Genomic DNA, 12,294 nt, shown 5'->3' on the forward strand with positions numbered 1-12,294 from the left:
CCCACGTCTCCTGCACCGGCTGTGCTCAGTCGCTCAGTTGTGTCCGACTCTTTGCGACCCCATGGTCTGTAGCCCACCAGGCTCCTCTGTCCATGGGATTCTCCAGGCAAGACTACGGGAGTGGGTTGCCGTGCCCCTCTCCAGGCCGATTCTTCACCACTGAGCCACCAGCAAAGCCCTAACCCCTTAACCACTACTTGAGGCAAGCATTTTAAAACCTCAGAGCAAGCAAAACAGAAAACACTGTTCGCATGAAAGAACTGCCCCCTTTTAAAGGGAGATAAAAGTTCAGAGGCCCTTCCCCTAAATTTGGGTCATCTAACAGGCAGACCATTCTAATGAAAAACAGTCCCGGGTGTTCATTGGAAGGACTGATGCTAAAGTTGAAACTCCAGTACTTTGGCCACCTCATGCGAAGAGTTGACTCATTGGAAAAGACCCTGATGCTGGGAGGGATTGGGAGCAGGAGGAAAAGGGGACGACAGAGGATGAGATGGCTGGATGGCATCACGGACTCGATGGATGTGAATCTGAGTGAACTCCTGGAGTTGATGATGGAAAGGGAGGCCTGGCGTGCTGCGATTCATGGGGTCGCAAAGAGTCAGACACGACTGAGCGACTGCAGGAGACCCAGCTTCAGTCCCTGGGTCAGGAAGATCCCCCTGGAGAAGGAAATGGAAACCAGCGGGCCCCATGAGCCCTGCATAGCTGGTCCTGTGGCAAGACCAGCCAGAGCCAGCTCCCCCCCTCCAACTGCAGTAGTGACATCCCCTCCCCACCAGGATCTGACACGCTCCCCAGCACCGCCCGTGCCCCAGCTGCCCTGGCCCACTCTCTGCGCCTCTGCCCCACCAACCCTGAGCCAAGCCCTGACCCCAGCTTCCCCCTCTGCCCGGAACGCCATCCTTTCTAGGGCACCGAGCCAAGGCTCTGTAGCCCAGAGGTGGTGATCAAAGGTAGCCATTCCAACTTAGGTCGATTTTAAATGAAAACACTTTGATTCTCCAGCTACAGAAGAAAGCCGTTCCCACGGTCTTTATTTTAGGCAGGAGTTCTGCCCTCCAATTTAGTTCTGGCATCTCTCAGAGCCGGGCCTCTTTTTCAAGGCCCTTCTGAAGGGCTGCAGGTGTGGGACTGCTGGTTTTATCATGGGGCTCTGGCCATTCGCCTGAGCACGAATCCCAGGACGCCACCGAAAAACGGGCAAGTCCTTCGGGGCACGCGCATCAAACACCGCAGTGCGAGGAGCGGCTGATTAGGGAGAAGCTCGGAGCCGGCACTGGAAGGCAGTCTTTGAACAGAGCGTGTGTATCCTGGAGCTTTTTAGCGCTCATGCCCCCAGAACACTGCCATCAGACTGGCTGGCACATCTTTCAACACCTCCGAATGACAAAGACGCTCACGGATGTGGCTTGCCTGGAGGTAGGGGGAGGGCGCTTCCACGTCTGCTTCATCTTGTTCTCAGGCCTCCAGACTCTGGCCCCTGGGTGCACAGCGGCCACGTGGGGACACAAACCAAGGGCAGACCGTCAAGTGTTTAGTCCAGAAATGTCTAAGCTTCACTGGCGTTAATTGGTATATTTATAGCAGTCACTCCCCTTCTGGCTTGTTTTGAAAGGCAAGTCGCTCAAACTTGGGGACTCATCTGAGAGTGTGGACTGGGGGAACGTGGGACTGTTTCTCACTTTACAACCCGTTCTGTCTTCAGAGAAGGCTGTCAGAACGGGGCGAAGGTGTGGTAGAGCCAACGGGTGGAGTAGGTGCTGCCCCTTGTCTCTGAAAGGAGAGAAATGGAGCGAGGGGAGAGACCCCACCAGGACACCCCCTTCAGCAAGGCGTCTGTGGCCCCTCAAGGTCCCACTGCCGCTGGGAAGGGGGCTGCCTGACAAAACTGAAAGGGGTGAGATAAAGGGAAGTCTCAGGGGCGACCGAAACCCAGTGGACGGCCAGCCCAGCGGCAGGCAGGGCTTCCTGGAGAGGGAACCCTGGGAGTGGCAGTTTGTTTTTTAAATTAGAACTCTTCAGGGCACCCCCTTCCATTATGAAAGCGTGCCACAGGCTCCCTGTGCACACTCTGGAAGCCACAGAGAGGGATCAAGGCGGCCGGGAGCTTGTGTGCAGTCCTGCCCCACTGGAATCACACCTGGGAGCATTTTGATCTTTCTTTCCCACCTCTTTACTGAGCTGAACTTTGAAGGAAGAGCAGGAGCCAGGTTTAAAGGGGAGAGTCAAAGCGAGGGGGTTTAAGCACAAGGAAGCTTCTACAAGCCTTGAGCCAGGGCAGGGAGTTGGGGGGCTCCACAGCCCTGGTGGAGTTGAAAGAAATGGTTCCGGTGGGGGCCAGGAGGAGATTGGGGGTTGAATGTTGACCTAGAAACCTGGGGAACCTCTGCGGGCTTCGGAAATTGGGAAGTGACCTGATCACACTTCCTGTTAGAGAGAGGACAGAGAGAAATACTAGTGAGCTCCAGACAGGCTTCCTCAGCAGCCTGAAACCCTCGCATCCGTGGTTTTGTTCTGTGGGGTTCACTACCCTCCCCCAACCAGCTCCAGCCTCCTTTTAATACATAAACGCTTCTGGCTGATAACTCACTAACTTCTTCCCGGGGATGCCTGTGCCGATCACCTTTACCCCGACTTCTTTTAAATCTCCTCCTCCCCAAAGCTCCTACCCTCTCCGGGCACAGAATCACTCGGCGCTCCTTCCTCCTCTCCCTCCCCTTCCGCATCTGCCAGGGTGCCAGCCGGGTCCTCCCCCGCCGCCCCTCCCCTCCCATCCCATCCCATCCCATCCCCGTCCCTCACCTCCCATCCCCGCCCCTGCCACCCTATCTCAGCCCCGCCCTCCACCCACCCTTCCCAACCCCCAACCCCTGGTGCTTTCCACGCAGGAGGTCAGTCAAGACCCTGAGACTAAGCTGTGGCTTCTTTCCAGCCTTGACCCTGACCCTGCAGACCCCTCCTCTCCAGCCTTCCCCTGCCCTCTTCCTTACACAGCCCACCCCCAGAGGTTGAATACCTGTTCCTGGGTCGCCCCTACCCTCCCCTGCTGCAGGTGAGCTCAGTCCTGTCCCACACTTCTGAGCTCCTGCACATTCAGAACCAGGGGTGAACACCGTGGGGAGCAAGGCGGAGTCTGTCAGGGCAGGAAGAGTGGACCCGAAGGGACACCGCAGAGAGAGCACCAGAGTTCGACCTTGAACAACAGGGTGGAGTCACCAGGTGGGCAAATGCGAGGACACCTTTCAGGCCAAGGGACCAGCAGGACCAAAAGCTCAGGGGCAGGCAGTCGTCAGCGTGGCTCGGAAGTGGGGTGTGGGCAGGGGCGGGAGGAAAGGGTAGCCCAGGGCCAGGGGCAGGGGCAGGGCAGATCGAGGTGCTCTGCAGTGAACCAGCTGCTGGCAGCGAGCCTGAGCTGTGCTCCAAGGGACCAGGGGCTGTCTCCTAGGCCCCCAGCTCCTTAGGATAGCTCTGAGAAGGGGAGGCTCTGATTTAAAGGGTGTGCCTGTTTTAAGTCTCTGGGAGAAGGTGAGGGACAGGGAGGCCTGGCGTGCTGCAGTCCACGGGGTCACAAAGAGTCGGACACTGAGCGACTGAACAACCAATGTTTTAAATCTGGTGTGTGTGGCCAGGCATGAACTTGCCTTCAGACATGCGTCCTTGGACCTATGACCAGCGCTGGAGTGAGTGCCTCCCCTGACTGTCCGAGGACGGGCTGCCCGATGGGAGGGCACGCCTGCCATTGGGCTTGGGCTGCACCCACTTGGTGCCTCCCTCCTGCCCACTGCCCTACAACCTCCCCATCAGCAGCAAGCAGGGACGAGCCCTGAGCCTCCAAGGGGCCCCCGCCCTGGCTCTGCTGTATCTCAGCCGCAGCTCACACAGTCCTGGGACGGGGTTGGAGGGGTGGGTGAGAGCAGATACCTGCCAGGCCCCCAACCTCCTCCAGACAGCCTGTCCCCATGGTCGAGGCCCATAGACCTTCCCTGAGCGGTCCCAGGTGCCAGCCCTGGGGTCATTGGTGTCCCAGATGTGCCTTCCTATTGCCCCGGGGAAGAGGCCTGCATAGGAGGGAAGCTGGGGCTCAGAGCGGGCAGGGAAGCTGGAGGGGGTCAGATCCTGTCTCGGGGTTCTCGGGCACCCGCTCCCTCGGTCACAAGTCAGGAAGGTTTTGTCATTCCTCTCCTGGTGGCATCACATCTCCATGCTGCTCAGCGTTGCGAAGGGGGTTGTCTGGGAGCTGAATTCTTCCTGTTACTATGAGTATTTCCTGGGCATCCTCTGGGCACCAGGCTCCATGCTGGGAGCCAAGGATTTGAAGCCAAGTAAGTCCACATGTGTCCTGCCCTCGTGAAGCTCGCAGTTCACACAGGGAGGAGGAGAGCGCAGACAGAAGCAGTCTTAATGGGAACATACCCGCTGGAGGCACTGAACACACGTGTGCCTGGAGACCACACATGAGCGTTCCGAGATGGGAACACCTGCAACGTCAATCATAACTAAATAGATCGCAGTATGTTCATTCAGTGGGACGCTCCACAGCAGGGGTTGACAAACGTGTTCTGTAAAGGGCCAGGGAGTAAGTATTTTCCGCTTTGTGAGCCATATGGTCTCTATCGCAGCTACTCTACTCTGCTGTTGTGGGGGCAAAAGCAGCCATAAATGAGCCATGAATGGATAGGCGTGGCTGTGTTCCAATAAAACTTTATTTATGGACATGGGAATGGGAATTCAGTCATCACTCACTCTCCATGGAGGACCGGTTCCCATTACAGACACCAAATTCCACAGATGCTCAAGAGACAGGGTATCTTGAGAGTGATGGGGGTACAGGGGGCTTGTTGTTTTTCAGTTGCTCAGTCGTGTCTGACTCTTTTGCAACTTCGTGGACTGTAGGCCACCAGGCTCCTCTGTCCATGGAATTTTCCAGCCAAGAATACTGGAGTGAGTTGCCATTTCCTTCTCCAAGGGATATTCCTGACTAGGGATTGAACCCAAATCTCCTGCATTGGCAGGTGGGTTCTTTACCACTGAGCCACCTGGGAAGCCTATACAGGGGCTTTGGGGCACTGGAATGTTCTCTTTCTTGACCTGGATGGTAGACACATGGGACTATATTTACTTAATATGTATCATACTTTTCTGTGTCTGTATTATATTTTATGCAGCTCCCCTGGGGCTCAGTGGTAAAGAATCTGCCTACATGTAATATAGGAGACTCGAATTTGATCCCTGGGTCAGAAAGATCCTGTGGAGTAGGAAATGGCAACCCACTCCAGTATTGCCTGGGAAATCCCATGGACAGAGGAGCCTGGCAGGCTATAGTCCATGGGGTCACAAAGAGTAGGACAGGACTTAGCGGCTAAACAACGACCACAAAAGTTACATTTCATAATATAATGACATAGGATTCATAAAATGGCATAAGATTCCCATATACAGCTGACCCTTGAACGACGCGGTGGTTAGAGGCACTGAACTGCGCACAGTTGAAAATCCAAGTGTAACTTCACAGGCGGCCCTCTGCACCCAAGGTTCCACATCCTCAGAGTCAACCAACAGTGTAGCTGTTGTATTTACTACTGAAAAACACCTGTGTATAAATGTTCCTGAGCAGTTCAAATGCATGCTGTCCAAAGGTTAGCAGCACTTTAAATCGTCTGTAGATCACTTATAGTACCTAATACAGGAATTTCCCTGGTGGTCTAGTGGCCAAGACTCTGTGGCTCCCAATGCAGGGGGCCCGGGTTTGATTCCCAGTCTGGGGACTAGATCTCACACATGCAATTAAGACTTGCACATGCCACATGCTACAACTAAGACTCAGGGCAGCCGAAAAAAAAAAAAAAGACTAATACAATGTAAGTACTATGTGAGTAGTTGTAAATACAATGTAAAAGCTATATAAATAGTTGCCATGAGAACTGCAAATTCAAGTTTTGCTTTTTGGAACTTTCTGGAAATTTTTTCCCCCCTGAATATTTTCGATCTGGTGTTGGTTAAATCCGCAGATGCAGAACTGGCAGATACAGAGGGCTTAAGTATAAAATTATACTTTATTGTATAATTTCATATTCATACTCTGAAATATGTATTCTTCTCTTGATGTTTTTCTGACCATTAGAAAAATACATTTCATAACTCCATACAAAAAGGCAGTGGGTTGGACTGACTTACCCCCCACTGGCCAGGGTTTGGGACCCCTGCTCTTTACCAACCAAAATAAACAAACTTCAGCCACATTGTCAACCGGATATAGCTTAAAAAACATGTTTGGACTTGCCTGGTGGTCCAGTGGTTAAGAATCTGCTTGCCATTGCAGAGGACACAGGTTCAGTCCCTGGTCTGGGGTGATCCCACATACAGAGAGTCAACCCAGTCCGTGTGCCACAGCTATTGAGCTGTCGCACTCTACAGCCTGTTTTCTACAACAAGAGAAGCCTGTGGACCACAACTAAAGAGGGCCTGTGCCTCTTGCCACAACTAGAGAAAGCCTGCACACAGCAGCAAAGAGTCAGTGCAGCCAAAAGTGAATAAATAAATAAATTTTAAAAAGATGCTGAGTGAAAGAAGTAGGTCGCAAAGAACACCCACAACATCACTCTGACTATACAAAGTTCAAAAACAAAGCCAGGGTAATCTATATCGTTTAGGGACACAAGCCAAAGGATAAAAGTACCCAAAAAGTGCCAGGAAGCAATTGCCCTAAACTCAGGATGGTGTCCTCTGAGTGGGGGAGAGGGGGTGTCTTGGGAGGTGTCCAGGGGCTTTGGGGCGCTAGAATGTTTTCTTTCTTGACCTGGGTGGTAGACACGCCAGGCTTGGCTTTATAATATTTATGGTACTTCTCTGTGTATGTATTCTATTTCGCAATTTTAAAAGAGAAAGCACTGCCAATGCCCCATCGGAACGGCATCTGCACTCCTGCCTGACAGGCGTTTATGACCCACCCAGACCCACATCCCAGTGGGAATCATATCCCGAAACTCTACTAAGAGACCCTCCTCGCCAGCGAGTCTGAACCTCTCGCCATCCCCGCCCCCGGGCTCTGCCTTCTGGCCTCCCAGCCTTCATTCCTGCTGTGCCTGCCACCCACCCACCCGCCCCCTCCAGCACCCGCTCTGCCCCACCTCCAACAGGGAGGTCTTCTCCTCCGCCTGCCTCGGAAGCTCTTTATTGGGATTAGACGAAGATCAAAAGCAGAAGCCAGTCCTGACAGAGGCCTGGAGCTGCGGGGAGGGAGGCAGCAGGCTCCCGAACATCTTTTGGACAACAAAGAAAGCGGTGACACCTGAGTCCAGAGCTAACGGGGGAGGGGAGGCGAGCCTGAATCAGGACTCTGGCCCTGGGGTCGTGTTTCTGCGGGGGAGTCTCATGGTTTCTGCCAGGCTGGGAGTAGGGGCTGCGGCTTATTCACCCCCAGTTGCCCCCAGTGCCTGGAACTAGTCCTCTTTAATGAATAGTTGAGAAATAAACACAGCCAGGGAGAGACTGGAGACTGTTTGTTGAGGACACCAAGGCTCAGAAAGGTTAAGGAACTTGCCTGAGGTCACACAGCAGTCAACAGAAGAAGGCAGGATTTGAACAAGCTCTGTCTGGCTTCAAAGCCCTTGGAAGTGACTTAAAGCCTGGTGGAAGCAGGGCTAGAGCAGGCGTGTAGCTGCTCTCAGGAAAGCTGAGCCTCAGACTCAGATGATTCTCCTCTAAGAGGTGCCCTTCAGACCAGAGGTAGCTGCTAGACCCTTTGAGAAAAGTAGAATTTGCAGAGAGATCAGAGGAGAGCAGGGGAGGAAGGTTGGGAGCAAGAATGGTCCTGAGATGCCATCCCAGGGTGTTGCTAGACCCCTGGAAAGGTCAGAGTGACCCCAAGGAGGCCGGGGGCTCCCCAAGATGTAGAGCCAGCCAACTGAATCTTGCATCTTGATTGGCTCTGCTAGGCAGGCAGGTGCCTGACATTCTCTGAGCTCTCGTCACGTGCACCTTCAGGCATTACTATTGCAGCCGCTTGACAGGTGAGGCCATCGAGCAACATCAAGGGCCTGCCCAAGGGGACTTCCCTGGTACTCCAGTGGCTAAAGGGCTTCCCAGGTGGCTCAGTAGTAAAGAATTTGCCCGCCAATGCAGGAGACAATGGAGAAGGCGATGGCACCCCACTCCAGTGCTCTTGCCTGGAAAATCCCATGGACAGAGGAGCCTGATAGGCTGCAGTCTACGGGGTCGCAAAGAGTCAGACACGACTGAGTGACTTCACTTTCACTTCTCCGTTTCATGCACTGGAGAAGGAAATGGCAACCCACTCCAGTGTTCTCGCCTGGAGAATCCCAGGGATGGCGGAGCCTGGTGGCCTGCCGTCTCTGGGGTCGCACAGAGTCGGACACGACTAAAGCAGCTTAGCAGCAGCGGCAGCAGCAGGAGACCCGGGTTCGATCCCTGGTCCAGGAAGATCCCCTGGAGAAGGAAATGGCAACCCACTCCAGTATTCTGGCCTGGAGAATCACATGGACAGAGGAACCTGGTGGGCTACAGCCCATGGGGTCGCAAAAAGAGTAGGACATGACTTAGTGACTAAACAACAGCAACCACCAGGGTCTGAGACTCCTCACTCCCAATGCAGAGAGCCTGGGTTCGATCCTTGGTCAGGGAGCTAGATCCCACGTGCCACAACTAAGAGTTCTCATGTCACAGCTGAAGATCTCGTGTGACACAACAAAGACCCCTTGCAGCCAAATAAACAAGTAAAGAAATATAAATATCAAAAAAAAAAAAGAAAGAAAGAACCTGCCCAGGGGCCCAGGTCCAAAGCAGAGCTCAGATCCAGACTCCCTGGCCTGCACACAACCCTACATCAGGTGGTCCAGGGAAACAGTTCATCGAGCCCAAGCTTCAACGACGACGCTCTCCAAGGTCCCCCAGGGACACTGCTGAGGCTGCAGGCTGGGTCTTGGTGCTGGTGGTTGATGGAGCTGGCTGCACCAAGCAGGTGCGTGAGGTCAGGGGCGGTTTGGGGGATGTGAGAGAAACTGGATTCCCTCCATCAAACTCTCAAAGCTCAGAGACAAGAGGGTGGGGAGGGGCGTGGCACAGCGTAGAGACAGAACCCAGGACCCGCAGGGGAAGGACCAGGAGAACTGGGTGCTGTCTGCTGCTCCGAGAGGAGACCACAAGGTGTTTCCACTTCTTGCAAAAGAGCAGAGTTTCTCTTGTGTACAATGTTTCCCGCAGTCCTGGGGGGGGCGGGGGCAGGGAATATGTTGTTTGTTTGTGGTCAAGACAGTTACAAATGGCACTTTTCACAGCAGCACCCCCAAAAGTCTCTTCTACTCAGTTACTGGGGTGTGCGGGGGTCCCTTTTGGGGAAGAGGGACCACACAAAGAGAAATGATGGGAACTGGGGGGAAAACTAAAACGAATGAGTTTCAACACGTTGTCACCAAGAAGCTGCATTTCCTCAGCCTTCTTTGCATTGGGGGCGGTGGTTGGTGACGGGGTGGGGGGTGTCAGGTGCACAGGAGATGACCTCACAGGGGCTGGGCTGTCAGGCCTGCGGTAGGGGTGGGTACACCCAGTTGAGTCTTGCCTTCCCAAAGGGGTAGATTTTTTGTGAAGGATGTTCTTTACAAAGAAAGGCAAGAGGATCCCTGGAGCCCACTTCCAAGGGTCAGTTCAGAGCTGAACCTGGCCTCTACTCACCCTCCAGGCTGTAGGCCAGCTATGCTGGGCCTCAATTTCTCGGTGCTTACATGGTGCCAGTGGGAACAGCGCGCCAAGAGTGCCTTGAAGGGGCCTGAGTACAAGTGTAAAGCCCAGCTTATGTGCGCAGAGAGGCTAATTTATGATAATAAGAGTAGACGTCAAACCTCCCTGGTGGTTCAGTGGCTAAGACTCTGCTCTCCCAATGCAGGGGGCCAGGGTTAATTCCCTGGTCAGGGAACTAGATCCCACATGCCACAACTAAGAATTCACACGTTGCAACTAGAGATCTCGCATGTCTCAACTAACACCCAGCGCAGCCAAATAAATACATTTTTAAAAAATATATGGACAAATATAGCTGTTATTGCTTATGGTATGAATGAAAGGGAGAGGATAGAGCAGAAGGGTGGGAGCAGCTCCTAGAAGGCTCATAAAAATCAAGGTGAATGAAAAGGGAAGCATCCAGCCTGCACCCAGCCTGCCCAGCGGGATGGGCAGAGGCTGGGGCTACAGGAGGGTGGGCACTGCCCAGGTGAGACAGCCTCAGAGACCCCAGAGCCAGGGTGGGCAACCCTGGTGGGGGACACTCCTGGGAGTTCCCTGGTCTGGATGAACTGGCCCCTAGGCCACCCATCCTAGGGCTAGGCTTGGATCCATCTCCCCAGCTTCCCAGGCACCTTGCCCTATGACCAGCGGTGGTCTCCCTCCCTCTGCCCCACCTCTCCCAACGGGGAACTGCAACACCAATGGGCAGGTTCAAGGCGTGGGTTCCGCAATCAGATACCTTGGGGGTGAGCTACCCCTCCCCAGAGATCCCACACCCCACCAGATGGCCCCCCTTCCCGGCCCACAGCAACGCCCACCCTCCTCGCTGAGGGGCCAGGGGGTCAGGAGGAGCCGAGAGGGAGGCTGTTCCAGCAGCGAGGGCGGTGGGGGGCGCGGCCCCGCCTCTTCAAAAGCCACCTCGGCAAGGCATTAGCTAAACATCTCCTGGTCCCCGAAGGCTTCCCCTGTGAAGTCTGCAGTGTTCAAACGCAACCAGCAAATCCCTGGAGACGGGTCCGGGGAATTAGCCGCGCGGCGGATGAAAGCGGCTGTGATGTGCGCGAGGCAGAGAGCTCGGGAGGAGGGGAGGACCGCGTACCTGCGCCTGCCAGCGGCAGGGTCCAGGGGAGCAGGATCAAGCCCAGCAGCCCGGGGGCCGGGAGGGGGCCCGGCCGGGCCCTAGGCCGAGGAGGCCAGCTCTCCATCGGGGCCTCCTTCCTCTTTAGGTCGCGGGCGGGGACAGCCTGCTGGTAGCCACGGTTGCCCTTGGCGTCCTTAACAGGCTCCTCCCCGGCCGGCCTTCTGCTTCCTCCAGGTCTCAGTTGACCGCCTTGTCCTCTCAATGACCCCGGACTTTCCTGGTGGGAACAGTTTCAGGCCAGGGCGCCGCCAGGCGAGGATCTGGGGCTCCCAGCCGTCCAAGATGTGCAGATGTGACTTGGAGCGCCAAGAACTGATACTTTTGAACTGTGGTGCTGGAGAAGACTCTTAACCTTCCTTTGGAATGCAAGGAGATCCAACCAGTCCATCCTTAAGGAAATCAACCCTGAATAGTCATTGGAAGGACTGATGCTGAAGCTCCACCTGATGCGAAGAGATAATGCATTGGAAAAGACCCTGATGCTGGGAAACATTGAGGGCAAGAGGAGAAGGGGGTGACAGAGGATGAGATGGTCGGATGATATCACTGACTCAATGGACATGGGTTTGAGCAGACTCTGGGAGACAGCGAAGGACAGGGAAGCCTGGCATGCTGCAGTTCATGGGGTCGCAAAGAGCTGGACACGACTCAGTGACTGAACAACAGCAACAAGGACATGCCAAACAGAGAGGGGCTAGGCCTCCCGTTCCCGCCCCACCCTCACCCCTGAGGCGGTGGCTTCTCCCCTTCCCAGCCCCTTTTCTGCTGGATAAACTAGCCCAAAGGAGGGCAGGTCTAGCTGCTCAGGCCTGAAACTCTAAAAAAACAACGGACCAACCCCATTCACACAAACTGCCCCTCGGAAATAGCCCAGGAGCCCCTTGGATCAAGGTACTCCTCAAAGAGGATGGTTTGGGATGTGGGGGTGGAAGGGGCTAGGGGGATGAGGGAGGGGCAGGCATTTGGAGGTGGGGGTGGGCAAGAGCCCCAAGTTTCCAGCCTTTCGCAGAGACCAAAAAGCCTGCTGTCCTTCCTTAGCCCAGCAACAGCCACCGTGGGGGTCCCCCTGAGAGGCCCAGCAGACACCTCCCCTCCGACCCACCTCAGATGTCTTACCTGCTGCCGCTCCCCTAAACTCGAGCTGCCCCTCCGCCACCAGGAGGCCCAGGAATTGCTTCCCCATCAGGAGTGAACCTCAGTCCCTGTCCTCCCCTCCACAGGCCCCCAACACAGGTCAGTGACTACCTGCCTCTTGGGTCCCTCTCCCCAGCAGACTGGGAGCCGGTGCAGGCCTGGCATTCTGGAGCCCCGCACCGGGCAGAGCCGGATGGCATGGGGGACAGCTGCATGCCTGCCTGTCCAGAGAGGCAGAGGGAAGGGGTCTGGGGTGGAGGTGAGCAGCCAGCCGGCCCGCA

The 12,294-nt window shown here is 55.2% G+C and overlaps 1 protein-coding gene across 1 annotated transcript in view; it reads right to left on the minus strand.

Annotated features, from left to right (window-relative positions):
• The window catches only part of NFAM1 (NFAT activating protein with ITAM motif 1), a 36,375-nt gene extending 25,429 nt beyond the window's left edge, over positions 1-10,946 (minus strand). The window contains exon 1 of the mRNA XM_052641157.1: positions 10,838-10,946. Coding sequence (XP_052497117.1) covers positions 10,838-10,943 — 106 coding nt within the window. The 5' untranslated portion in view covers positions 10,944-10,946. The remainder of the gene's footprint in view (positions 1-10,837) is intronic.
• Between the last annotated feature and the right edge of the window lie 1,348 nt (positions 10,947-12,294).

This window comes from Budorcas taxicolor, chromosome 5 (assembly GCF_023091745.1).
Source record: "Budorcas taxicolor isolate Tak-1 chromosome 5, Takin1.1, whole genome shotgun sequence".
Classification (NCBI taxonomy): Eukaryota; Metazoa; Chordata; class Mammalia; order Artiodactyla; family Bovidae; genus Budorcas; species Budorcas taxicolor.